Genomic DNA, 27,115 nt, shown 5'->3' on the forward strand with positions numbered 1-27,115 from the left:
CCCCCCACCCCCACCCTTGTTTTCTCACCTTGTAGTTTCGGCACAGAGCTGACTCAGACCGTTGTTTTTTCTTCTCCTGCTCTGTAGAAATGTCATTTCAATTTGAATACAACATTGTTTGGAAAGGATCAGTGTGGCTCTCTGATGGTGTGTGCAGGAGATGCTTCGCTGTGTGTGGAGACACCTGCTGGGCGTGCTGAAGGGTGACTCTCAGACCCTCTGCTACACCTCCAGCCTCCTCCACACACTGGGATCAGTCACTGTGAGTACCAGCTCTGTTCTACTCTCAACACCCCATCACCTGGAGGAACGGCTGTGACGGCTTTCAATCAGCTGGGCTTGATCCAAAGTATGTTTGTTGAAGAATAGAGAAAGGGGAAAAGGCTTCATTTGCATTTGGTCTTAGGTTTATACCTTAAAAAAAGCCTTAACAGCAAACGGCATCATTTTCAGATGTTGTTCTTAAAAGTTACAAGAGCATGAGGATTTTGTGAATACAATTGTGTTTCTTACAATTGAGGGTTTATCATCACAAAGAGACAAGAACAAGTTATTGAGCTATTCCGGAAATGACAAAGAAAAATGCAGAAAGAATTCAGCTTCACATTGAAGTTTGATGTCATGTAAAAGAAGTGACATACTGTGCATCAAAATGCATTGGTACATACCATCTGTGACCACTAGATGTCACTGTATGACCAAAGAAAATCCTCTATTACGACTGAATTTAACTCATAAATCGTTTTTCCAAAAAACAGAATTTAAAGTAAAAATGATCAAATGTGTATCAGAAAATATAAAGTACCTTGTTAAAGTGACGTCAACAGCAAGTGAGGAAATGAGAAAAATTAATATATAGTTTTGCTAATTTCACCAACAGTGTAGTTTGTGTTGTAGCAATTAAAACCTACAATGAATGACATTATATTACTATTTGTAGCTGATTTGACAAAAGCAAACACAAAATGTTACATTGAGGAATCTTAAAATACATGGGCGAGTAAAGGCCGACTTTAAAGCGAGAATTCGTTTAATTTCTCTTATTTTGTAGAAAGACTGTCGTGTGCAGATTACAATTTGACACCATCAGGACCCTGAATGTCTCTTTGAAGAAATGAGGATCTTCTCTGGACGTATTGACCCTTGTCTGTGTCTCTGTGCTGTCCAGGTCCTGTGCTGCGTGGACAAACAGGGCATCTTGTCCTGGCCTAACCCCAGTCCAGAGACCGTGCTGTTCTTTAGCGGGCAGGTGGAGCCACCTCACAACAGCCAGGATGACCTGAGAGATGACCTGTCCATCAGCTCCTACTGCCGAATGGAGCCCGATGGTGACCGGGATGAGGTGAGGTCACCAAACTAGCGTATGTAACTACGCTTCCATGAATCCCTGGTGACTGCCAGAGGGGGTGCTTTAAATACTGGGTGATCATCCTGACACATACTCAGGAACAACAAAGTCCCTCGTGACCTCCCAGTAGCTCAAGGGAGTCTACATTGTCATGTGACACCAGAAGCTCAGTCCTTTAACTTCTCACTAGCACACAAAGACTCTGAGGGATGGAATGCTCTGGCAGGTTCCACCTGTTTGGTACAATCTCCCTGTTAATGGTGGTCAACACTACGTCCTCACTGAGGAGGGGCCTGCAGCAGCCACACCCACCGTCTGGACATTACCACACCATCGCCAGGTGGAGACAGGAAGTAATCACATTACCACACCATCGCCAGGTGGAGACAGGAAGTAATCACATTACCACACCATCGCCAGGTGGAGACAGGAAGTAATCACATTACCACACCATCGCCAGGTGGAGACAGGAAGTAATCACATTACCACACCATCGCCAGGTGGAGACAGGAAGTAATCACATTACCACACCATCGCCAGGTGGAGACAGGAAGTAGTCAGATTACCACACCATCGCCAGGTGGAGACAGGAAGTAATCACATTACCACACCATCGCCAGGTGGAGACAGGAAGTAATCACATTACCACACCATCGCCAGGTGGAGACAGGAAGTAATCACATTACCACACCATCGCCAGGTGGAGACAGGAAGTAATCACATTACCACACCATCGCCAGGTGGAGACAGGAAGTAATCACATTACCACACCATCGCCAGGTGGAGACAGGAAGTAATCACATTACCACACCATCGCCAGGTGGAGACAGGAAGTAGTCAGATTACCACACCATCGCCAGGTGGAGACAGGAAGTAATCACATTACCACACCATCGCCAGGTGGAGACAGGAAGTAATCACATTACCACACCATCGCCAGGTGGAGACAGGAAGTAATCACATTACCACACCATCGCCAGGTGGAGACAGGAAGTAATCACATTACCACACCATCGCCAGGTGGAGACAGGAAGTAATCACATTACCACACCATCGCCAGGTGGAGACAGGAAGTAGTCAGATTACCACACCATCGCCAGGTGGAGACAGGAAGTAATCACATTACCACACCATCGCCAGGTGGAGACAGGAAGTAATCACATTACCACACCATCGCCAGGTGGAGACAGGAAGTAATCACATTACCACACCATCGCCAGGTGGAGACAGGAAGTAATCACATTACCACACCATCGCCAGGTGGAGACAGGAAGTAATCACATTACCACACCATCGCCAGGTGGAGACAGGAAGTAATCACATTACCACACCATCGCCAGGTGGAGACAGGAAGTAGTCAGATTACCACACCATCGCCAGGTGGAGACAGGAAGTAATCACATTACCACACCATCGCCAGGTGGAGACAGGAAGTAATCACATTACCACACCATCGCCAGGTGGAGACAGGAAGTAATCACATTACCACACCATCGCCAGGTGGAGACAGGAAGTAATCACATTACCACACCATCGCCAGGTGGAGACAGGAAGTAATCACATTACCACACCATCGCCAGGTGGAGACAGGAAGTAATCAGATTACCACACCATCGCCAGGTGGAGACAGGAAGTAATCACATTACCACACCATCGCCAGGTGGAGACAGGAAGTAATCACATTACCACACCATCGCCAGGTGGAGACAGGAAGTAATCACATTACCACACCATCGCCAGGTGGAGACAGGAAGTAATCACATTACCACACCATCGCCAGGTGGAGACAGGAAGTAATCAGATTACCACACCATCGCCAGGTGGAGACAGGAAGTAATCACATTACCACACCATCGCCAGGTGGAGACAGGAAGTAGTCAGATTACCACACCATCGCCAGGTGGAGACAGGAAGTAATCACATTACCACACCATCGCCAGGTGGAGAATGGAAGTAATCACATTACCACACCATTGCCAGGTGGAGACAGGAAGTAGTCAGATTGCCACACCATCGCCAGGTGGAGACAGGAAGTAATCAGATTACCACACCATCGCCAGGTGGAGACAGGAAGTAATCAGATTGCCACACCATCGCCAGGTGGAAACAGGAAGTAATCACATTACCACACCATCGCCAGGTGGAGACAGGAAGTAGTCACATTACCACACCATCGCCAGGTGGAGACAGGAAGTAATCAGATTACCACACCATCGCCAGGTGGAGACAGGAAGTAATCAGATTACCACACCATCGCCAGGTGGAGACAGGAAGTAATCAGATTACCACACCATCGCCAGGTGGAGACAGGAAGTAATCAGATTACCACACCATCGCCAGGTGGAAACAGGAAGTAGTCAGATTACCACACCATCGCCAGGTGGAGACAGGAAGTAATCACATTACCACACCATCGCCAGGTGGAGACAGGAAGTAGTCAGATTGCCACACCATCGCCAGGTGGAGACAGGAAGTAATCAGATTACCACACCATCGCCAGGTGGAGACAGGAAGTAATCAGATTACCACACCATCGCCAGGTGGAGACAGGAAGTAATCAGATTACCACACCATCGCCAGGTGGAAACAGGAAGTAGTCAGATTACCACACCATCGCCAGGTGGAGACAGGAAGTAATCAGATTACCACACCATCGCCAGGTGGAAACAGGAAGTAGTCAGATTACCACACCATCGCCAGGTGGAGACAGGAAGTAATCACATTACCACACCATCGCCAGGTGGAAACAGGAAGTAATCACATTACCACACCATCGCCAGGTGGAGACAGGAAGTAATCAGATTACCACACCATCGCCAGGTGGAGACAGGAAGTAATCACATTACCACACCATCGCCAGGTGGAGACAGGAAGTAATCAGATTACCACACCATCGCTAGGTGGAGACAGGAAGTAATCAGATTACCACACCATCGCCAGGTGGAGACAGGAAGTAATCAGATTACCACACCATCGCCAGGTGGAAACAGGAAGTAGTCAGATTACCACACCATCGCCAGGTGGAGACAGGAAGTAGTCAGATTGCCACACCATCGCCAGGTGGAGACAGGAAGTAATCACATTACCACACCATCGCCAGGTGGAGACAGGAAGTAATCAGATTACCACACCATCGCTAGGTGGAGACAGGAAGTAATCAGATTACCACACCATCGCCAGGTGGAGACAGGAAGTAATCAGATTACCACACCATCGCCAGGTGGAAACAGGAAGTAGTCAGATTACCACACCATCGCCAGGTGGAAACAGGAAGTAATCACATTACCACACCATCGCCAGGTGGAGACAGGAAGTAATCAGATTACCACACCATCGCCAGGTGGAGACAGGAAGTAATCACATTACCACACCATCGCCAGGTGGAGACAGGAAGTAATCAGATTACCACACCATCGCTAGGTGGAGACAGGAAGTAATCAGATTACCACACCATCGCCAGGTGGAGACAGGAAGTAGTCAGATTGCCACACCATCGCCAGGTGGAGACAGGAAGTAGTCAGATTACCACACCATCACCAGGTGGAAACAGGAAGTAGTCAGATTACCACACCATCACCAGATGAAAACAGGAAGTAATCAGATTACTACACCATCACCAGGTGGAAACAGGAAGTAATCAGATTACCACACCATCACCAGGTGGAAACAGGAAGTAATCAGATTACTACACCATCACCAGGTGGAAACAGGAAGAAATCAGATTACTACACCATCACCAGGTGAAAACAGGAAGTAATTAGATTACCACACCATCACCAGGTGAAAACAGGAAGTAATCAGATTACTACACATCACCAGATGCATTCAGACTCTGGTTCATCATGGAGGTTGGTTCTCCAGTGAGAGAGCTAGAACGTTCTCTACTGGCTATGAGGACCTCGGCCTCCAGCTTTGTGTGACCTGAGCCCATCAGGATGTTGATGATGTAGGGATTTCTTACCTCATATGGATCACTATTTATGTTTTGGTTGGCTATCGATAATGATTAATAATTATCAAAGATAGTTATTAATAATGTTGAAATGTAATCTGATGTGTATCAGAACCTCGGAGCTCCACTGTCTTAACAGGAAATGATAGACAATTCAGTTCTATCAGTCTCTTAAGATATACTAAACAGTTCATCAGGAATTTTAATTAATAGTTAAATTAATTACAATTACCAGAATTAACAGTAAAGATTGAAGGATTTTGGAGTTCTTGACACAGAAGAGGTCGACATTTCATTCTCCTTTGTGCTCATTAATAAAACAGCAAGTATGATTCCAAACATTATATTTATTAACAATGAAAACAAATAAAACACAGATTCTAACTACCTATATAAAGCTTGGTGTGTGTGTGTGTGTGTGTGTGTGTGTGTGTGTGTGTGTGTGTGTGTGTGTGTGTGTGTGTGTGTGTGTGTGTGTGTGTGTGTGTGTGTGTGTGTGTGTGTGTGTGTGTGTGTGTGTGTGTGTGTGTGTGTGTGTGTGTGTGTGTGTGTGTGTGTGTGGAGAGAGAAAAAGAGAGAGTTGTGGAAGAAGTGTGTGTGTGAGACGTGTGATGAACTACAAAACAAGATGGCGGATCACAAGAAACTCCATTCAGATGGAGTTTATCAGAGAACAGGAAGTCTGTCCTGGGTCTCCACCATGTGCTGGAGAACAATGGAACAATAGAAGCTAGTCTTTAGCGTCTGCTTCCTGTGTGTCTCTGCTAAAGGACCATTTCTAGAATGACTTGATGTGAATGAGACGTGTTTTGTAAAACGTCAGGAGTCGTCAGATGGTGTTCAGTTACTGTGTGATGTTGTCTTTGATGTGATATGTGTAGGATTGTGAGTTAACTAGTTAGTAAAGCAAAGATTAGCATGCAGACCCTGTGTCTGTGGCAGAGCTAACGTTGGTTTACAGGTTGATCACTGCTCCTAATATCATTATCTATAGAACTCAATCACTGTAACAGAACCAACACATCTTCATAAAGTTAAACAGTTCTATCATAGCATCAGGTTTAACTAATCTCAGGTAAAGCCCAGTTGTTGTTCCCACTTCCTTGAAGGAGTTCAGTTGTTGTCCTGCTGGAGGGAAGCTGGTGTCTTCTCCTGTAGTTAGCACCTCCTGCTAACTGTGGTTGCTGGTTCTGCAGGCTGAGGAGAAGAAGATGAAGTTGATGTTTCAGGAGTCCTTCTTTACAGCTCCTGGTTGTTCCTTTTGTCCAGACTGAGGAGCTGGTCGCTCAGGTCTGTGATGGTTTTCCTGCTGGTTGAGGAAAACACAAAGAAGTTCTGTGAGGCGTCGTTTCCCTGGTCCGTCCTGGAGGAACTGCTTGGTTTCCTTGGAGATCAGACTCTGGGTGCTGGTCTCTGGACCAGGGGAAGGTCTGACCCTCGTGGTGGGTCAGCAGAGGAGTTGAGGAGTGAAGGCCCCTGGTTGCAGGCCTCTGGTGTTAGCTGTATGCTAACACTGGGTGAGTGTTAGCTGTTTGCTAACGCTGGGTGAGTGTTAGCTGTATGCTAATGCTGGGTGAGTGTTAGCTGTATGCTAACGCTGGGTGAGTGTTAGCTGTATGCTAACACTGGGTGAGCTGAGCTGCTGGGAAGCAGCTCTTCAGCAACCCACCTACTCGGAGTCTTTCTTTCAAGAGAGGAGTGGAGGCTGGCTGAATGCCTTTTGTTCCACGTGTGGATTCGGAGGTGTCAAAACCTGGGAGCTTCACCCAATCAGTGACTGGCTGAATGCATGGGGGGAAGCATCTTGTGAGCAGAAAAGGGGGGGGGTCCTGCAGAAGCCCCCCCTTCCCCACTGGGTGTGAATGACAATCACATTCCTGGGTCAGAATTCATATATCATGACTGCGTATCAGGACAAAAGTCTCATCAAGGAGACTCGGAAATTCCATTATCGGTTGTAAAAATCCGATACCGATATTTCCAAATATTATATTTTTAAGTCAATATCGGCCGATAATATCGGCCCTCCGATATTATCGGACATCCCTGCTTTTTATACTTCTCTTAACTTATTATATTCATAGCCTGTATATATGTCAATTATTTCTATTGTTAGTGTGTGAAATTCTTTTTTAAATGCAGATGTGAAGAGAAATGCAATTTCAGTTCTCTATATGTGGCACATACATAAACATTTAACTTTATTGACAAACATCTAAATGATTCATTGCATTATGTTATACATTTGATTTCAAATTTCTCTCATAACCTTTAATAATTGTCTCATGTGAATGCACTGATAAAAAGTTTCATCCCAGATACATGCTTCCCATTTAGATGCTTTATTATAATAAATTAATTATTAGTCACATTTTAGTGACCGGGGATGAATAGTAATGTAATTTTACACATAAAGACACATGGTGACACAAAGTGAATATATATATATATATATATGTCAAGATAGTCAAGATATACAGCATCCATCTGGGATAAAAACACAGCAGCAAGCTCGTTGTATACATCCATTAATACAGAATGATATGATTACTAGTGAAGTTCATTGGAGGCACATTCGTCTCTTAACACACCAAAAGTTACTGGAGAAAGTTTTCACAAGGCAAGAAATGACACTTAATACACCAAAACAAGGAACGAGGATAGAAAGAGCAAGTTAAACGTTCATTGCTCCTAACTTAACCACAAAACTCCTCCTCCTCTCATTAACACTGATAAACTACTGCTTCTTATCAGAGCAGGATGATCGTTTCTATAGAGACAACAAGGAAACTCTTTACCTGATGAGAAGACAATCCTCCTTCTGTTGACATACGAAAGATGGAAAAAAGAAACCATAAATGTGCGTCTTTTCAGCGAATGACTTCTTTTTGGCATCATATCCGGCGGTTGGGTCCCGCTACGCCACTTGCCAGGTGTTCATGTCGTCTACGTACCTCCTGCATGTTCGGTCGGAACGTAACTTCCTGTGGGTCGGCCTCTGTAACCGTAATTCCCTACATTTTCAGTCCTGTACGTCCCTTCCTGTATGTCGCTTATGTGAACGTCACTTCCTTGCGTCATTTTGCGTCATTTCCGGTCACGCTTCCGCATTGCTCGATTTCAAGATGGCGGCGACCTGTAAATAAGTATGGCGGCGCCCGCAAACCGCCATCTTGGATTTCCCTACTGACATCTCTTGCTTAAACCTCTATATAATTCTAGTTCTATCAGTCTATGGCCACGCTCTTCCTGCTGTCAGTGTCATGCAGCTTGCTTGATGAGACGGACGATTACATCATCTTTTTTCCATCGATGATCGTCTTTGCCCCTGAGTATGATTGGAACTTTCTGTGGGGAGGCCAACAGCAACATCCCCAGTAAAAAAACACTACAAAGTTGTACATTATGGATTAAATAACATCATACTTGCTCCACAGGTCCCTGAAGGAGAGGCCCTTCTCTGCCTGCCCACAGACAATGCCACCCAGCTGGGGGAGGGGCCCGAGCCCAGTGAAACGTCACATGACACAGCTCGCTCGTCTGACACGCTACAGCCACGGTGTGGCAGCCAGCATCCACACACTCGAACTAAACACCACTCTGGGTCCAACGTGAGCTTCAGCCACGACACAGAGGGAGGCGAGGAAGACCAGCTGCAGGTAAAGCACCTGAACTTGAAACATACATTAATCTCAGCTGAAACTCACCTGAAACACTCCTGTGAAGCTCAGCTCAAATGCAGCTGAAACACAGCTGACTCTGATTTGCACCTTCTGAGGCCCAGAGAAATGCTGTGTGCTGTTGCTCTACAGGAGTTTTCCATGGGTTGCCTGGAGGCCGAGGCAGACGACTTTGTGTGCGACTACCACCTGGAGATGCTCAGCCTGTCTCAAGACCAGCAGAACCCAGCCAGCATCCAGTTCGACGACCTCTCCTGGCAGTGTCACTTGCCCTCTCTCAAGCCTCTGGGCCTCAACATCATGCTGAACTTGTGCAACGCCAGCGTGACCCAGCAGCTCTGTCGCTTTTCTGACCACCTGTCCAACCTGGCCCTGCAGGAGAGCCACGGCACCGTGCTTCCCGTCTATGTCCCCTGGGGGCTCTGTGAGCTCTCCAGGCTCATCGGTGAGCGTCCACCACCACGGGGTTCACAATGTACCATGGAACACTCTTTAGATCTATAAAAATACGTTTTGTTCTTGTAATTTGAAATATCTGGGCTTTATGTGTAGTCAACATCTGCCCCACGGTTTTACACCACAGCTCATTTCATGAACCGTTTACTTCTTGTGTCAGGATTTGGTCTGCACACATCTTCTGATCATAAATATAGAAAACATTTCTGGGAAAATTCAACAAAATCTAGAAGTAAATCGTTCCTGCTATAAACCAGTCACTCTATAATGGAGGACCAGCCCTGAACAGAATGACCATCCAGCCAGAGACGAGATCCAGCAGCCACATCTTGATAACCCGAGCTTCTCGGCAGCCTCAGAGAAACATGGAAACACAGCAGTTAGTGTTCTTCATTCTGTATATACAGAACATGGAAGGGATCAAGGTCTCAGGTTGGAAAGCCAGGTCTAACTCAGACACGTGCTTTTAGCAGTGGTTCCCAACCTGTGCTCAGCAACCTCTTTCAGGGACGAAGGGTCCAGGGCTTTATCTGATCTGATGTTGTCCACAGTAGATTTGCATGCAGCAAAGAAATGGACAATTTCAGAGCATGTCCATGTGTTTGAGCTTCAGCATCATGGTGTGGTATTAACGCTTACCAAGTACCTGGAAGGGACTTTACCCAAGTACTGTACCGAGAACCATTGAGTTCCCAGAACTAGGAAATACAATGAACGAGTACCCTGCTGGTATACTTAGTACTTTGGATAGGTATAGAAACTTTGTGGGTGTGGAGTAGGGCTGCAACAACGAATCGATCAAAGCCATTAGATTTCATTATTATCGATTCGTTGTGTTGCGCGATTTTTGCGTCACTCGGCCTGCGTTCTCTCTCTCAGTAACATCTAAGTGGCGCTCGAGCTAAACGGCAAACCGCTAGAGTGCGCTCCGATGCAGGGAGACGTCACGGAAGCCGACTGGCCTTCGCTCTCGGAAACAACACGAAAGTTGCAGCGCGGCACTCGAGCTAACCAGCTGGCTGCCGGAGCGCGCTCTGATAGGGGAAGACAAAGCAAAACAACTAGTGCAAAGCAGAGGATGTAAACAACAACAGAGGATTCTGCCGCCCCTGAGATTACTGTTGCAACGCCGCATATCTGTGGAGCTCTAAGCCAGAAACGCACCAGATTTGGCTCTAATTACGCTTTAAGGTGCCTTCATGCTACCACTGTCCGCGAGTGTCTGTGAGTACACGTTGACTTTGGGATGTCAAAATCGTCATTTGCCCCCGAACGCGAGTGTCCGCTCCAACCTTGCGGCAGTGGTCCACGCGCAGCCCAAATTTTGTGACTGCACGTCCTGTGTGCGACTGCACATGCGCCGGAGCTTGTGCCAGGAGATCCTCCGTCTCCTCGTCTGAACAATGACAAGTTAAAAGCAAATAGAGAGCCACACGGCTCCAAACTCCTGAAGTGAAAAGATAAAGTACTTTAGGAAAGGTGGAGAATGCCGGGCAGCAGAAGTGGAGCTGTTTTGGGGGTGGTTACGTGACTTTACGTTATGGAGCGCACAGGGACGTGAGCCCGAGTGGAGCATGGCCACCATCCTGCGGATCCACACTGGAAGCATGAAGGCACCTTTACCATACTGCTCTATACTGCTGTATGATCTTGCAGAAATATAGAACATTTCATTCCATACACTGTGACACAACAAAGAAAAACTTTGAAGTGTAAATTTAAAGGTTATTATAGCAATATTTTACCAGTCTGGTCACTCAGGATGAACCTGGACTGTTTGTGGTCCCTGAAGCACATTAAATGTTATTTAATCATTATATTGTATACATGTGTATATATGTAGATATATTGTATACATCTTGTATTGGTTCAGTTATTTGCTTTTCAATAATAATAACATATTTGATGTTTGGTTCGTTAAATATCAACTGGTCCTACAATTTGAAATGTTTTTGTTTTTACCCGATTCATCGATCAACCGAAATAATAATGGACCGATTGATCAATTATTAGTGTGGAGCATGTCTTCTGTTCTGGATGCATCCAGTTTGGACACCTCTCTTGTTGAGTTTTGTGTTCATGGACTTTTGAGACTGAACTTCTAAGCCTCCTTGTTTATAGTCATACCAGCTTGTCTTGTTTTTTCACTGTAGGTTTTGTATGACTTTGTTGACTTCTGCTGTGGAGAAAGGATAGGCACCACTCTCCTGAAAGAAGGAACTGCTGCTTTTCAAGACTATGTCTCTGTGTCTCAGGGTTCACCCCCGGTGCCAGGGAGCTGTTTAAACAGGAGAACCATCTCGCCCTGTACCAGCTGCCTTCCGGAGAGAAGACCAAGGAGTTCTCCTGTCGTCGCCTTCATTACTTCATCAAGCGCCAGCCCCCCATCTCCCATCTCATCTCTCTGTTTGTGAGAGATTCCTCCTCAAGTGAGTCTACCCCAGCAGTGGCTACGTTCTCATGTTCTCACCCTTCAGCAGCAGTGGACAAATGATGTAGGAATCATCTTCTGAGCAAAGCGTTCATCTGTCTTGCTGCTTTATAACTGAGAAAGTTTTTGTTTTGGTTCTGATGCTGACAGACATTGTCGTTGTTCCAGACAATGTCCAGATGCTGTCACACGGTTCTGCAGACCTCATCCTGGAGGCCTGCACAGACTTCTGGGATGGGACTGACATTTACCCTCTGTCAGGATCCGACAGGTAATGCAACACTGGGTGTCAGCAAGGAGTTGCTGTAGCATGTCTGTCCTGATGTAGAACAGTTGTGCTTCTAATTCATGCCTTCATGCCTCCAGAGGCGGTGCTGGATGGTCGTGTGAGCCACCGGGAGGTCATGACTGACTTTGTTGTCATAATATTCACAACCTGCGTATGTGTGAGGATGATCATCCAGCACCGCCTCTGGTGGTCCTCCGGGATTCATAGAACTGTAGTTACATACGTCATTTTCATTTTGTTGACAAAGAGTTTCTAATAATAATTAGTATTATTAGTAGTAGTAAAGAGTTTCTCTCCAACATTTGGTGATGATGTGTTTGGACCTGACTAAAATGAGACATACAATATAAAAGCTAATTCATGAGTACAAAAACAACGACTGATGTATCTGACATTTTCGTCAACAAATAAAAACAATTTGAAAGTTTACATTCGGATGAAAACCAATTAGAAGTAATTTAGACATTTTTTAAGGTGAGCACTCCACAAAAGAAAGTTATCCAATAACCACATCCCTTCATTACATGGAAGGGCAGATAGAGGTGCAGAGTTTTTAAATCAGATGTTAGAAGATTAACGGGATCATTTGATCCACCTGGCAGGCTGGATGTCGACAGAGACAGACAGAGATGTCGAGTTGGTTTCTTTATTCCTTCACACGGAATGACAGTATACCTGTCAAACATTTCACCGCCATCACTTCACCACACTTCCTCCTTTAACACCTCCTGCGTCACCAACACCCCCCCCACACTCACCGTCACTCACTGAGAGAACCTCCTTCAAGATGCACCACAATGTTATCAACTAAGAAGAAAAGCTAACGCGTGGACACATTGCATGTCTGACATCAAGCTGAACAAGCCAGTTGGTAAAGGATGTAGAGAGACAAAGACAAAGTCTTGGTGGATTTCTCATGTCTGTGCTGATTTTCTGTTGCAGAAAGAAGGTTCTGGACTTCTACCAGCGTGCCTGCCTGTCAGGTTACTGTTCAGCCTTTGCCTATAAACCAATGCAAGTGTCCCTGTCCAGCCAGCTGGATGGGAAGTGTGTGGAGCTGGCTCCAGGCCCCTGTCTCTTCTCCGGGGTGGAGCTGCCTTCCACCACCCCCATCAAACACAGCTCCTGCAGGAACAGCTGGAGCTCAGACGGTGAGTCCAGACGGATGTTGTTGAACGGGGCCCTCATACGGTGCGTCCCAATTTCATCTCCAGGAGGTCGGACTGATAAAATGGTGCCACGATAACCTTTCAATTGAAACTTTGATAGTTTTATTTGCTGTGGTGCAGAGTACATGTGATGAAAATATCTGAATTGTTTACGAAAATCAAACAATTACTACTGACAACTACAATCTACAGTCTCAACATAACAATTTTAAAGAAAACTTCTGGTGCAAAACACAGTGGGATGTGATCAAAGTTCTCCTCATGCTGTTGCATTATTCATATGTTTTACAAACTCCCCTTACTGCATGGCTTTGAGGTGAGTTTGGTAACAATCAGGTAGCTAGCTTTCACGGCAGCATCGCCGTGTCGTGTTGTATCCAACAAGCCTAAGACATTTGTGAAGAAAAACAATCTGTTTTCTTTGAAATGTTTTCAATTTGCTTGATGGTTGGCGGCTGGATTGGAGCTTTTTGTGGGTCAGGTTTGGGCCACGGCTCTTATGTTGGACAACTCTGCCTTAGAAAGCTCTGCCGGTTATTGCTTTGTTCTTGCTGATGTGTAACAAATTCACGTATTTATTCCTGAATGGTATTGGCACAGTTAAAGGTGATATACATCCGAGGTACGTTTCAATGAGGAGAATAGGTGAAAGAACAAAACACCAATTTACAAGTCAAAACATATAGCCGGCATTTATTTAACAACAACACAAAACAAATCACATTTCATATTCTTTTATATCCACTTTGATTCATTTATTTCCCCTTTTTTTTACTGTCCTCTCAAGTTGGGAAATTTTATTTTGAATTCAGTTTCTTTCCAAAACAGACATAAGAAAAGAATAAAGAAAATATTGGGATCAGAGCTCTGATAAAATAACAAACTAAATCAAATGGAAAAAAAACCGTCATCTTCCCGGGTAGTGTGCTTTTTCTCTTTCCTTGGAAGGGTGTGATGTGATTTCAGGGCTTCTCTGTGCACTGGATGTAAGAGATGCAGGATCAATTGGTCCTCTGGTGAGACTCCTCGGGCTCGTCCTCTGCTTGTCCCCTGCCAGTCTTTACGTCCATCGGCGTCGCACCCAGCGACATCAGGCTGTCCTTCTCGCAGTCCAATCACGTACATAAAAAAAAAACAGCTTGCATAAGCAGGGTAACCTGAATTCATCTCTCAATAATGTCCCCAATTGTTTTTCTTAAGTAGGACATTTCACCAGGAAATCATACACCAAAACAGAACATGGTTAAATCAATAGTATCTTTCCATACAACCTTTTCTTTTGTAGTAACAGAACATATGGAATGAGCTTGGTGAGCTAACACATGAATATACCACTCTGAAATAAAACTCACCGGAGAACCAGATACAAAATCAGCAAATCCTCTGCACACCAGTGGATGCTTCTCCCCACCTTCTTTAGAAACGACTGGTTTTGTTCACAGAGAGCCCAAATGGTACTCTGTCGCCGTCTCTACCCTGTGGTGTTCTTGCTTCTTTTTCTCTCAAACAGAAGTGTTGCTATGGCGCTACTCCTGCCATCTGCTGGACAAAGAAGGCTATAGCAACAACCTATTCATTCACTCAAATCAACAGCTATTTTGAGTGGGTTCCATATTCCTGAGTTGAGTATCTGCTCAAAGGTGTTTCCTCCCTGCTGTCTGCAGAGGGGATTGGTGAAGGCGTGGAGCGTGAGGACTGCGTTCAGGCACTGAGTGGGCAGATCTTCATGGGCATGGTGTCGTCCCAGTTCCAGGCCCGACTGGACACGGTTCGCCTCATCGACGCCCTTGTCACCGCGTGCATCCGCTTTGTTTACTTCTCCATGGAGGATGAACTCCGCAGCAAGGTGAAAGTCTCACAAACACTCAAACAAGCAGCTTCAGGTGAAAGGAATGGACTGTCCCTTCATCAGCTGCAATACTTTGTATTTTCAGAGTTGGAATGAAGATATTAAAATAGAAAACTCTTCCACTGGAGCCTCCATCCTGTCTGAAACTCCACAACAGTGGGGTGTCTGCACTGTCTTCATGCTGGTTGTGTGTGTGCAGGTGTTTGCAGAGAAGATGGGTTTGGAGACAGGCTGGAACTGTCACATCTCTCTGACTCCAAATGGAGACGGTCCCTGTGACGGAGCTCCGTCCAGCCCCGGTCAGGGCTCCCTGCATGAAGACCTCAACCAAGGTACCGTTGGTATCTCTAATGTTCTCTTTGACCTGTGAATGTGAACGCTGGCCTTCTGTGACTCAGACTCTCGGGATGAAGCAGAAGGGCCCCTGCTGCCTGAGGAGGAAGCCCACTCCGACCTGGTCAGCTTCCAGCCCACAGACAGTGACATACCCAGCTTTCTAGAGGATTGCAACAGAGTGAGGATCCCCGTTTAAAAGCAGCCTATGTAACAACGCAAACCAGCTGAATCTAAGCCCGAGTGTGTTATTGTGCTCCAGGCCAAGTTACCTCGTGGGATCCACCAGGTCCGTCCTCATCTGAAGAACATCGATAACGTGCCTCTTCTGGTGCCACTCTTCACTGACTGCACTCCAGACAGTGAGCCTGTCCTCACATTATCTTCCTAGAGAAGATTAAACACCAAATGCAACCTGAATTATGCCAGAGGACAGCCTTTTAAAGTCCACATTGTGTTTTCTTTTCCAAGCCATGTGTGAGATGATTAAGATCATGCAGGAGAACAGAGAGGTCACCTGCTGTCTGGGAAGTTCTGCCAATTTCAGAAACAGCCGGCTGTTCCTCCAGAGTGACCTCAGGTAAACCCACAACGTTTTCTAGGGTTGTTGCATGAGCATTCTCTATTTTCCATGTTCCCTCCAATTTTCTTCAAGAGGTGTAATTTCGTTCATAAAATTGCAGCGGAAGTTCAATACACTGCATGATTCAAATGTGATCACTTGTTTCACTAGTAACGATAAGCATGCTATAAAGAAGGCTGCTAATGTATCACATCTCTTTAATTTGAGTGACTTAGCTTTGAAAATTGGGATGTAATGATGTTGTCAACTATGTTCTGAGTGGAAATTGATGAAAACACCATATTTTAAGTGCAGCTCTCTTCAAATAGAATCTTTTCTTTTCGTTCTTTTGCGGGAATATTGTGCCACAGTTTATCGACCTGGACATCCTTTTGTACTTTTGGAGGGACAAAAGAATTTTTAAGTCTGCTCTGCCAAAGCTGATCACTCATTGCCAGCACTGATTCAACATCCAAGCTTTTTTTGATCAACTATTCAGAAGGAAATCATTCAGACATGGCAGCCCAGTGTCAGGGTGAAGCACGGTGGTGGCAGCATCGAGCAATAAAGGCAAAAGCATCCCAGACAGTTAAAAGGAACTCTCAGCTGGTGAAACATCGGTGGCCTTATGATATTAGCCACTCGTGTTAACAACAACACAGGAGCACAATTATGGGCAATTGTGGTTTGAACAAAGAGGCCACTTTCAAACAACAAGTTTCAACTCAGGTCTATAACCAATATATGTGTTTTAACAATAAAAAGTAACATTTCTGGACGATGACCATTTATGACTTGCCTTCGTGTACCACTCGAGGGAGTCCAGTATTTCCTGTGTGTTGGCTGAGTCTCCTCCCTCCACAGCATTGCTCTGGACCCTCTGTACCCGTCTCAGTGCTCATGGGAAACATTTGGTTACGGTGGAGGAGGAGGAGGAGAAGGAGGAGGAGGAGGAGGAGGGTTCAGCGGGGAGGGGGAGGGGCTGTCCCCTCTCAGACTGTCAGGACAGCTCAACACTCTGGGCTGCTCCGTCACCTTCCACCAGGGGGAGAGTGTCAGCATGGTGAAGCTCATTGAGCAGGTGGGATACACACCCGTCACACACACACTTACCACACACACCAGACACACACCCGTCACACACACACTTACCACACACACCAGACACACACCCGTCACACACACACTTACCACACACACCAGACACACACACACACACACACGTCACACACACACTTACCACACACACCAGACACACACCCGTCACACACACACTTACCACACACACCAGACACACACCTCTCACGCACCTGTGTGTGTGTGTGTGTGTGTGTGTGTGTGTGTGTGTGTGTGTGTGTGTGTGTGTGTGTGTGTGTGTGTGTGTGTGTGTGTGTGTGTGTGTGTGTGTGTGTGTGTGTGTGTGTGTGTGTGTGTGTGTGTGTGTGTGCGTTTCAGGCACGACACACAATCTACGGTATCCGCAAGTGCTTCCTGTTCCTGCTGCAGTGTCAGCTCAGCCTGGTCATCATCCAGGTGAGAGAAATCCCACCCTGCTTCTACTTCAACATGAAGTGTGTTAGTGAATGTGTGTGTGCTGTTTTGTCTGCAGTTCTTAGCCTGTCTGGCTCAGCTTCCTCCTCCCATCAACACCACTGACATCCTGTGGGTCTCGTGCTTCAGTTGCCCCTTGCTCAGGTGTGGGGGTCTGCACTCGCCACCAATCTCAGAGATTTGTTGAAAAGGCCATCCTGACAATGTTCTTTCCATTGTCAGTGTATCCCTTCTGGGGAAGCCTCCGGACAGTTCAGTCATGACTGTAGCTACGGGGAAGAACCTGGACGCCATCCCGAGGAAGGTAAGGTCACCAGGCGGAGTTGGGACCGACTTTCCAAAACTCAACCAAGAATTGTAGGATCTCTAGTAAAGGTCGATATGTAGTTTGCAAGAAAAGTTTATTTTCTCAATGTGTTCTGGTGAAGACAACAGAGTCATGCACAGAACTCCTGATAAGTTTAAGAAAAAGGGAAAATACTGAGAAAACAGAATTTATCACAAGTGTTTTAAATATTGTGCCTGATGTATTTGTGTGTATTAATAGATTTTGATAGACACCTTAATCAACTGAAAGGGAACGAAATGTTATGGATATAACTTCTGTTCTCTGAATGAAGGAGGTACAACACGTATTGTATGGGACATCACGTCCCCGCGTGACCTGCTGAAGACACCTCTATTCACTCCTTTACAGCAGATGATGTCTGATGACGTATGTGAGGCTCCACCTGCACATATAATCCAGCGCCATCACAGTCATCGCTCAGTTCAATTACCATTCTTCACCCAGGCCAGCTGAATTGTGGGACAACCAAGTGTTGTACCTTGTTCCTCTTCTTCAGGGAACAGAAGTTTTACTCTTATAACATTTCATTCCCTTTCAGTTGATTCACTCGGTACAACACATATTGTATGAGACATAAATTCACGCCCTGCAGAACCATTACCAAACCAGAGTCTAAACCAGCACCCTTTAGTGCATCGTAGACCGCACATAGAGAGGCCACACTGAGCTACCTAGGAGCCGTCACATCCAGCCGATTAAACCGCACTAACCTGTGTGGGGATGACCAGCTAGCTGCTGCACAAACCTCCCTAATCCACACCCCTTTAAAAAGGGCCCATGATGTTGCCATACCCCTCGTAGAATGCGCCCTCACACCATGGGCCAACGGGCAGCCTGGGCTGCCATAGGCTAAGGATGTAGCCTCAACAACCCAGTGAGAGAGTCACTGCTTGGACAGGGCCTTACCTCTGGCTGGATTTGCCAAGCAGGCAAATAATTGGTCACATAACGTACATGCATAGAGCCCGTACTGGACATAGTAAATGTAACCTCCTCTGTACCTCAGAATCAGAAGGAGGGGGGCAAAAGCTCAGCAGTTCAAAGGCCATCAAACAGGCCTCAGGGATGACCTTTGGTAAATACGACCTTCGGGTGTAAGGTAACTGTTCCAAATTCTCTGGAAAGTATGTTATATGTTCTGTTGAAATAAGGTTTTTTCCGTCAGGCATTATTTTCAGACAGCCCAGTCAGGCTATGGGGTCCTAGTGTCACGTCTGGGTGAACAGAGTTTTTCTTTCATTATGAAGATGGCAGTGGACCCCTCATTACATGTTGAATGTGTTCGTGAAGAAAAAAACATTCATTCCTCGTTCATCGTCCCTTCAGTGTCCGTCTCTACTCGCTGCCCTGAGTAGTCGTTGTGGATAAAGTGGTCTCAGCATCATCATCATCAGTTACAACCACAGAATTGGCAATATTGGTCCTCCAAGCCAGATTACTTCACCCACGACCGCACCATGGGCACCGAGAATGGCAGCACCCTCATGGCTAGGCTCTGACGTCAGCCTACCACGGTCCCTCATACCTTATATTGCCCCCCACAAAGATGACAGCGGGAGTGTCAGCACCCAATTGCTGCAGTCACTCAGCCTGCAGACCCCTCCCTCTATCTCACCACCGGCAGCAGTCGATAAGGTGAACCAATGGGACACACTGCTGCACCCTGGCAATCTGCATGGTCTGTTGGACCAGTGTGTCGAGCCCCCATCGCCAACCTTCTCAGAGCAGAGCACCTCGTCAAGATGCCCTTTCTACGCCACAACAATCAACACACATCAATTGGGCTGGTAAGCTCTCAAACGGACACCAATGCCCATCTTCAGCCACCATTGTTCCTCCGGCCGGGGCCGCCTACCCAGCGACAAGGTGACTTGCCACCAGCAACACTGCTCCTCACAACAACAGCAACAATGCACTCCAAATCTATAACAGGAAAAAGGCAGGAAAGCTACACGCTAACTCCATACATCTCAGCTGCTCCTCTGCAGACAAGCGTATCCACCTGCACCAGTCAGCTCTGCACAGCCAATGTATCAGCTGACCTATCATCCACAACCATCTGTGTAGCAGACCCAGCCTGCAGTATTGACTCAGCCAGTCTACCATCTCGGGCCTCCAGCATCCACTCCAGCACCGAATGTTCAGTATGGTCCTCAGCCCCCGTACACGGCAACACAAACACTGTATCCTGTCCAGGCCCCCAGGCAGCCAGTCCCAACACCAGAACTGCCTAAGTTGGTTCATGACTGTGAGAGAGAGTTGAAGATGGCGCTGGATTACTTACTCAATCCCCACACAGAGCTGTCAGAACATTTCGTACCGAGTACTTCTGGAGCGCTTTATTTTGGATGAAGTCAGGCTAATAGCTCAGTCTTGCAGACATTATGCACAGCCCTACACCGCTGCCATGCAGGCCTTACAGAGACGGTGTGGGCAGCCATATCAACTGGCTCAATGTAATATTGCAGCAATCCTGGACTCCCCTGATGTCAAAGCAGGAGATTCCAAAGCCTTTCAGAGCTTCGCTCTTAGAGTGGACCTACTGGTGGGGATGCTGGTGTCATTGGAGGGGCCAAATGGCATGGAAGCGAATTCAAAGGGTCCTATCGATCGGCTCCTCAGCAAGCTTACCAAGTACTCAAGAGACGGCTTCATGGAGCACCACAGGTCCGAGGTCATCTCAACACGAACAGTCTTAAGCCCCGTTTCCGCCGCACAAAAAGGGCCGGCCTAGACCGGTCTAAACCGTTCCGGTTCGCGTGTCGCAACAGGAATGCAGTCTAAACCGCTCCAGACCGCTCCAAAGGCCACCGCTTTTCTGCTCCCCTTCCGTTGGGGTACCAGGACCATGGAACGGGTCTGAGTTTGAGCTGCTGTCTGTTGATTGGTCAGTGATTTACTACACACCCTCAATTTTTTAATGTGTGGGCTGGATGAATCCTCTGCCAGTGTGGTGCTGTGCTCTGGTTGGTTTTCTTTTTCTTTTCTTTAGTGCTCAACTTTAGTGTTTGTGGTGAAAGAGCGGACTTGAGGCAGGGGGAGACCGGGGCTCGGGACTTTACATCACGTTGGAGCTTCCTGTTTGCAGCATAGCGCTCGCCGTGGCGTGGATACGCGTCCGGGACACGGGAGCCTTGAGCTTTCGGGTCCGGCGCTGATCGCGCTTCGGCAGCTCCGCTTCCCAGAGGCGGTCAGCATTCTGTTCAGCCGCGGTCAGTGGCGCTATATCGCGGTCAGTGGCGCTATATCGTGGTCAGTGGCGCTATATCGTGGTCAGTGGCGCTATATCGTGGTCAGTGGCACTATATCGTGGTCAGTGGCGCTATATCGTGGTCAGTGGCACTATATCGTGGTCAGTGGCGCTATATCGCGGTCAGTGGCGCTATATCGCGGGGACGGACCGCGGAAGCGATGAAGAGAAGCTCGGAGCTCGGCGCCTCCGTGTTCCGGCGCTGTGCTGCCGGACCGCGATCAGCGCCGAAGTGGAGTGGCTGCTCCTGCATTTGAGCAGAAAGCTCAGACTCCCGTGTCTGTGCCTCAGCCAACCGGGGGCAACGCTCCATCCACTTGCCCCACACCCCAGCGCTGGAGTGCGGGGCAAGTGGCCGGAGCGTTCGCTCTCTCAGAACAAGGAAGTTGCGGCTGCAGCGCTGCCGCTACAAAAAATAACCGCTACAAAAAATAACAGTTAAATAAACAACAAGTGCAAAGTGGAGGATGTAAACAATAACAGAGGATTCATAAGGTCTAGATCTGACGACTTTCTTTTCTGTTGTAATGTCACATATCTGCGGAGCTCTTAAGCCCCGCCCACTTTTTAAGCTCCTCTCTGTGGTGGAAGCGGGTACCGGAGCCGAGCTCCGGCTTCGCTTTGCCATACCGCTCCGCTCCGTCCCACACTTTTGTGCAGTGGAAACGGGGCTTAAATCCATACAACTATGTAACCCACTCAAATCCATACTTCGGGCCTCTGGCACAGCACTATCGTACTGAAGGAATTCAGCCTCTCAAAAGAGATAAGCAACTTCCTCCATTCAGGCCCCGGATCCAACCTGCCTCAGTCTATCACGTTCCGGCAAGCCCAAACCTGACAGCCGTCAACTTCAGAGGTGCTTCGGTCAGAAGCCCAGCAGCAGAAGCCTAAAAGGATCTGTCTCCTGCAAGAGTGGTGAGCACTACCTGTCACAGTGTTCAGTCATCATCCAGCACTCACCAGCGGAGGCCCAGAAGTGGATAGCAGACAGCAAGCGTTGTCGCAAGCAGCCTTCAGAACGACACCTGATTAAAGGTGCCCTGTCAGAGCAATCTACCCTGTGACTACACTCCAAAGATGATACGCCACCTATGGGTCCTCAAGCTGCAGAACTTCAGTAAGGTGTAATCGCTAGTGCTGATTGGTGCCTGATCACAGCTAGAGAGCCGGTCAGATTCGGCCCAGAGCTGGACCTGCAGCTATTTGCACAGCTCGTGGTAGGGCACTCCACAGTCCAGATGGTATCACGTCTCGTGCAACTCCATGCTATTTCACCAGCATCAGATGACCTCTACCAACATGTCGAGCGTCTTTGGCAGCTTGATGTGCTTCCATTCCGAAGTGAACAAGTTGCAGTACGGTCCCACCTGGACCAAGAGACCATCAACATCCTGGAAGCACACACTGAGAGGGTGAAGCAAAAGCACCACAAGCAGCACAGAGGTTTCAACAGTGCAGACACAGGTCATCCTGGAACACAGACTGCAAAACTACACATCATTCTTTATGAGACAAAACAAGATTTCCATAACAGAAGTTTAAATACAATATTTACTGATATTCTCATAACAATATTGATGATCTACAGCCATCTACTTCCTGTGACATTAATGCACCATATTAACGCAGTGGCGGGCCATCAGGGCCTTCAAGGTCTTCTCTGTAGGCCTAAGAAAAGATCTGAATCACAGACTGATGTTGATTATATTTTGCCCATGAATACTTATTAAATTCCAAATGGCCTGTCTGCTTCTTCTCATCACTTCGCCTCGGTTGCGCTGCTTCCAGGCACGTTCTTCCACATTAAAGCTTTTAACCAATCACATTTCAGCCATCCCCTGTTGCCAGGTAAAACAAATCTGCCTGAGGCCTTCACATTCAATTCTGCAGGCGTCTGCAGTGTAAAACTTGTGCCGGTCACGCTGCTGCTTCAACTAATCACATTTTGATATTGGCGACTCAGGTCTTCTAGAAGGCCTAGCGTGACGTCAGTGTATTCAAGCCCTCTGATTGGCTGGTCAGAGAGTCACTCTCCAGCGCTGGCTGGCTTCATCTGTACTGAGCTGCACAAACAAAGCTATAGTTGTATTTGTTTAACAGTGGTTTTATCAGCTTCCAAAGACTAAAGGAGTAGATCAAGACATTTGGTTGCAGATTTATTGTCAAAACAATTTTGAAGACTGAGTTTTCCAAGAGGTCATTGAACGCACCGTCAGCACTCTGAGCCCACGTCCAGTGCAATTTACCTGCGCTCACTACAAACTCCATGGCAGGATTCAGGATTATATTATTGACCATTTTATTCTTTTCAAGACCAGGAAAAGCTGAGGTTTGTCTCCCTCCTCCACCTCCAGAGGTTTTGGGAAAAGCAGCTGCTGCAGGAGAAGAGACGTGAACTTGGATTTTTTTATTCTAAAGGTGTTTATTGTGGATACACTAGTATCTATCAGTGATGCAAAGGCTTTTTATACTGCATTTCTGCATGGTAACATGGTTTTTGTAACCATACAAAGGAATTGGGGGTGGATTGACTCAGACCAGCAGTGAAGGCCTGGGGCTGAAATGCACGGCCGCCACTGTATTGACGACTTCCAGCAGATGGCAGTAGACATTCCAGATGAGCCCAGTGGATTTTCCTGTGTCTCACACTGCATCTCGATCAAGCGGATGTTGGAACCAATCCTCGTGTCTCATGTTCACAGAGATCAGCTATCATGTATTTACGTCCGTCAAGGATGTAATAAAATCATTGTCTGTTGGCAAAATTAATAATAATGCATTGGTTTTGTATATAGCGCTTTTCTAGACACTCAAATACACTTTACATAGCATAATTCATTTAGTCCATACTGGATGGAGGTAAACTCCGTCTGTAGCCACAGCTGCCCTGGGGCAGACTGACTGACCATGTTGCACCATCGGCTCCTCCACCACCACCAACCTCTCACTCTCACACAGTGCCGGGTTCAGGCCCACGTGCCGAATGTGGGCAGGCGGAGATGGGATTGAACCTGCAACCTTCCGAGCCATACCGCCTATTAGACTTACACCAAAACTACTGCACACGGAAGACCATGGAACATTCCATTCAATTCTGGAGGAGATGGTCAATCTTTAGTGGATGTCAGAAATCTGATTGCTTCTTTTAATCTATGTGTGTGTTTTCAAGTCTGTGTGTGTTTCCTAATCTGTGTGTGTTTTATAATCCACGTGTTTAGACTCAGAACTACTTCCTGGGCTGTTTCCTGCTGAAGTTCGGTCTGACCATGTGTGCCTACCTGCTGGCCTTTGGCTTCACACTGCAGGCCGTCTGCCCCAAAGACTCCATCCTGACCTTCTCTGACAACTCCTCCGTCTCCTGCGGCTGCTTGTTCACGGCCAGGTAGGGGTGGAGGGCTAGGAGGTGGTGCTTCACTCACTGCTCAACGTAACGGGGCCGTGTGTTCCTGCAGCTCCTCGGACCAGGCCCTTCACTGGTTCTCCGAGCTCTCCAACGGCCTGCTGCTCACTCAGAAGGTCCTGTCAGTGTTCCTGGTGCTCCATACAGGTGCTGCCTCAGCCTTCACCTCCAGCAGAACACGCCGGATTGTGTTGACTGTAAACCAGCCTTCTTCTGCTGTTCCTCAGTGGTCATCTCACTCAGCTATGTGCACCGATCGCAGCCTCTGTGGAGTAAGAGTCCGTTCAGCAACACCTGGTGGTGCCTGACGGTGCCCGTCGTGTGAGTTCTCTCCTCCTCCTCGATGTTTGACAGCAACTCATTGTCCACACACAAATAACCACTTCACATCCACCTCAATTCAAAAGCTTTTCCTTTGTTTCATTTCACAGAAGCATGAAAAACGTTACATTTAATGACACTTTCTTTCAAAAAGTTTTCATCTAAAATACGAGCAATTACCAGGACAGTTTCATAATTTACATAGAAACTGCAATAGTGACTGAACTTTCCACAGGTTTTAGAATTAAAGATGGCACTTTTGTTCAACTGTACCTCACCGAGCCTGTAACAACAATCCCGTACCTAAAAAGTCTTATCTCCACATATGGATATTGCTCCGGCGATAAAGTAAACATAGACAAATCTGTGGCTATGGACATAAGTGGAAGAATCCTGCAAATAACTAAGCTTCAAAGTGAATTCAAATGGACAAAAGAAGGCATTAAATACTTGGGTATTCAAATCCCCCACCACTCCTGGAAAATCTGTACAATACAAACCACAAAGTTGAATTTACAATATTGGCTGCGACCTGGAACAATGGTCAACACTGCCACTGTCATTGCTGGGCCACATTGAAAGTGTTCATAGGAGTTTTCTCCTGTATCACATTTCTTTCTATACCTGCAATTACGATCCTTTCTCATGAAATGCAAAAAATGGAATCAAGTTATTAAACCCACCCCAATTAAGGAATATTTATTAAAAGTACAGGTCAGGAGATAAGCAGTCAAAAATCATCGCCCAAATCTACTAATTATTTACACATATGAAACCTAATGACGCGTCAAAGACAAAAAGACGATGGGAAGGAAAAACTAACACCAATATACCAGAAGATGAATGGGAGGACATTTTTGCTGAAGCCCATAAAGTAAGCAACTCCAATATGTGGAGGGACTTCAAATGGAAACTACACCTGAGATCTTTCCACACACCTGAACTGATGGCCAAGAGGAGTCCACAGTGTCCAGACACCTGCACCTCACACCACAACCTGGGCGGATCGTCAGAGCTTTGCTGCCCAGTGTTTCGGTTTCACTGGTGCCCCTGTTAACTGGTGACTGCTGCTGCCAGACATTACAAGCAATATTTTATTTATCCCAGAGGGAAATTCACTCTTTACTGATTGATTGATCCTTTATTCGTCTCGCAAACAAAGAAATTCACAATGAAAAAAGAGAATCATAATGTCTTTATTGTCATTGTAACAAGTTACAACAAAATAGCATAGAAGAAAGCTTGGGGGAAAGGAAGAGGAGAAAAAGGCAGATTTTAGACTGTGCTCCCGGGAGTAATGCTGCTTGTCTCTGCAGTCAGTCCAGTGTGTTGTTGTGAGAAGGCCTTGAGTCCTGGACATGGTATGAGGGTTATCAGGGGAGGAAGGGAGGGCAGAGCCTTCGTTCCACAAACACATCAAGGAGATATTGAAGACAACAAGCAGCCTTGACGACAAGATGTCTACGGGAATCCAAATGTAGATCAGATTGGTTTTCGCTCAGGCGATTTAGCTTTACTCTCAACCTTGAGTTTCTCTGGTCTTCATGTTGCTCCAAGTTGTGGCCATTTTTAGCTTTCCAGCCGAGCTTTGATTTTCTCCAAGATGGTTCCAATTTTGCATAAACGAACTCAAGAGTCGCATCTTGCGTACTCTTGAGTTGGTTTATCACACGAGTCTGAGCGTTCAAAGCTCGGCACAGTCCTTCAGTGACGATAGGCAGCCTTCCCAATGCAGCTGCTAGCGTCTTCTACACTTTGAGATAGATCAGAAAGCCTCCAGCTCCAATCAGCAGCATACCTGCTATCATGAATCCCAATATGTAGAGGTCCTCCACATCCTCCATGGAAAGAATGGACAGACACATGATCCTCCAGCTGCTCCAGGACTCCAACGTGTCCCACAACGTGTCTGCCCAGGCTTCTTGTCGAAAGAATTTGGTCAATTGTGTTAAGACCAGCTGATCAAATCCATGATTTCAGTTTGGATAGGGATGTAGAGAGAGGCTCCTACTAGATCCTTACACATACAAGACAAGACAGGAGGCAGCCAAGCAGGGAAGACGAGGGCAGGGAGAGAGAGAAAAAGAGAATAATCAAACAATCGTGGCCATCAGATCATGTGCTGCCTCAATTCTTTGTCTTTTGAAATAATTTTGAGTAGTTTCTCTGAAA

At 46.7% G+C, this 27,115-nt stretch overlaps 1 protein-coding gene across 1 annotated transcript in view; it reads left to right on the top strand.

Annotated features, from left to right (window-relative positions):
- The window catches only part of tmem94 (transmembrane protein 94), an 85,867-nt gene that overhangs the window by 57,605 nt on the left and 1,147 nt on the right, over positions 1–27,115 (top strand). The window contains 19 exon segments of the mRNA XM_080517250.1: positions 158–262; positions 1,169–1,342; positions 8,738–8,959; positions 9,113–9,425; positions 11,692–11,865; positions 12,036–12,138; positions 13,099–13,307; positions 14,990–15,171; positions 15,374–15,506; positions 15,573–15,688; positions 15,770–15,869; positions 15,979–16,087; positions 16,934–17,150; positions 17,525–17,602; positions 17,679–17,764; positions 17,843–17,924; positions 24,441–24,604; positions 24,675–24,769; positions 24,850–24,943. Of these exon segments, the coding sequence (XP_080373376.1) occupies positions 158–262; positions 1,169–1,342; positions 8,738–8,959; positions 9,113–9,425; positions 11,692–11,865; positions 12,036–12,138; positions 13,099–13,307; positions 14,990–15,171; positions 15,374–15,506; positions 15,573–15,688; positions 15,770–15,869; positions 15,979–16,087; positions 16,934–17,150; positions 17,525–17,602; positions 17,679–17,764; positions 17,843–17,924; positions 24,441–24,604; positions 24,675–24,769; positions 24,850–24,943 (2,756 nt within the window).

This window comes from Blennius ocellaris, assembly GCF_963422515.1.
Source record: "Blennius ocellaris genome assembly, chromosome: 21".
Classification (NCBI taxonomy): domain Eukaryota; kingdom Metazoa; phylum Chordata; class Actinopteri; order Blenniiformes; family Blenniidae; genus Blennius; species Blennius ocellaris.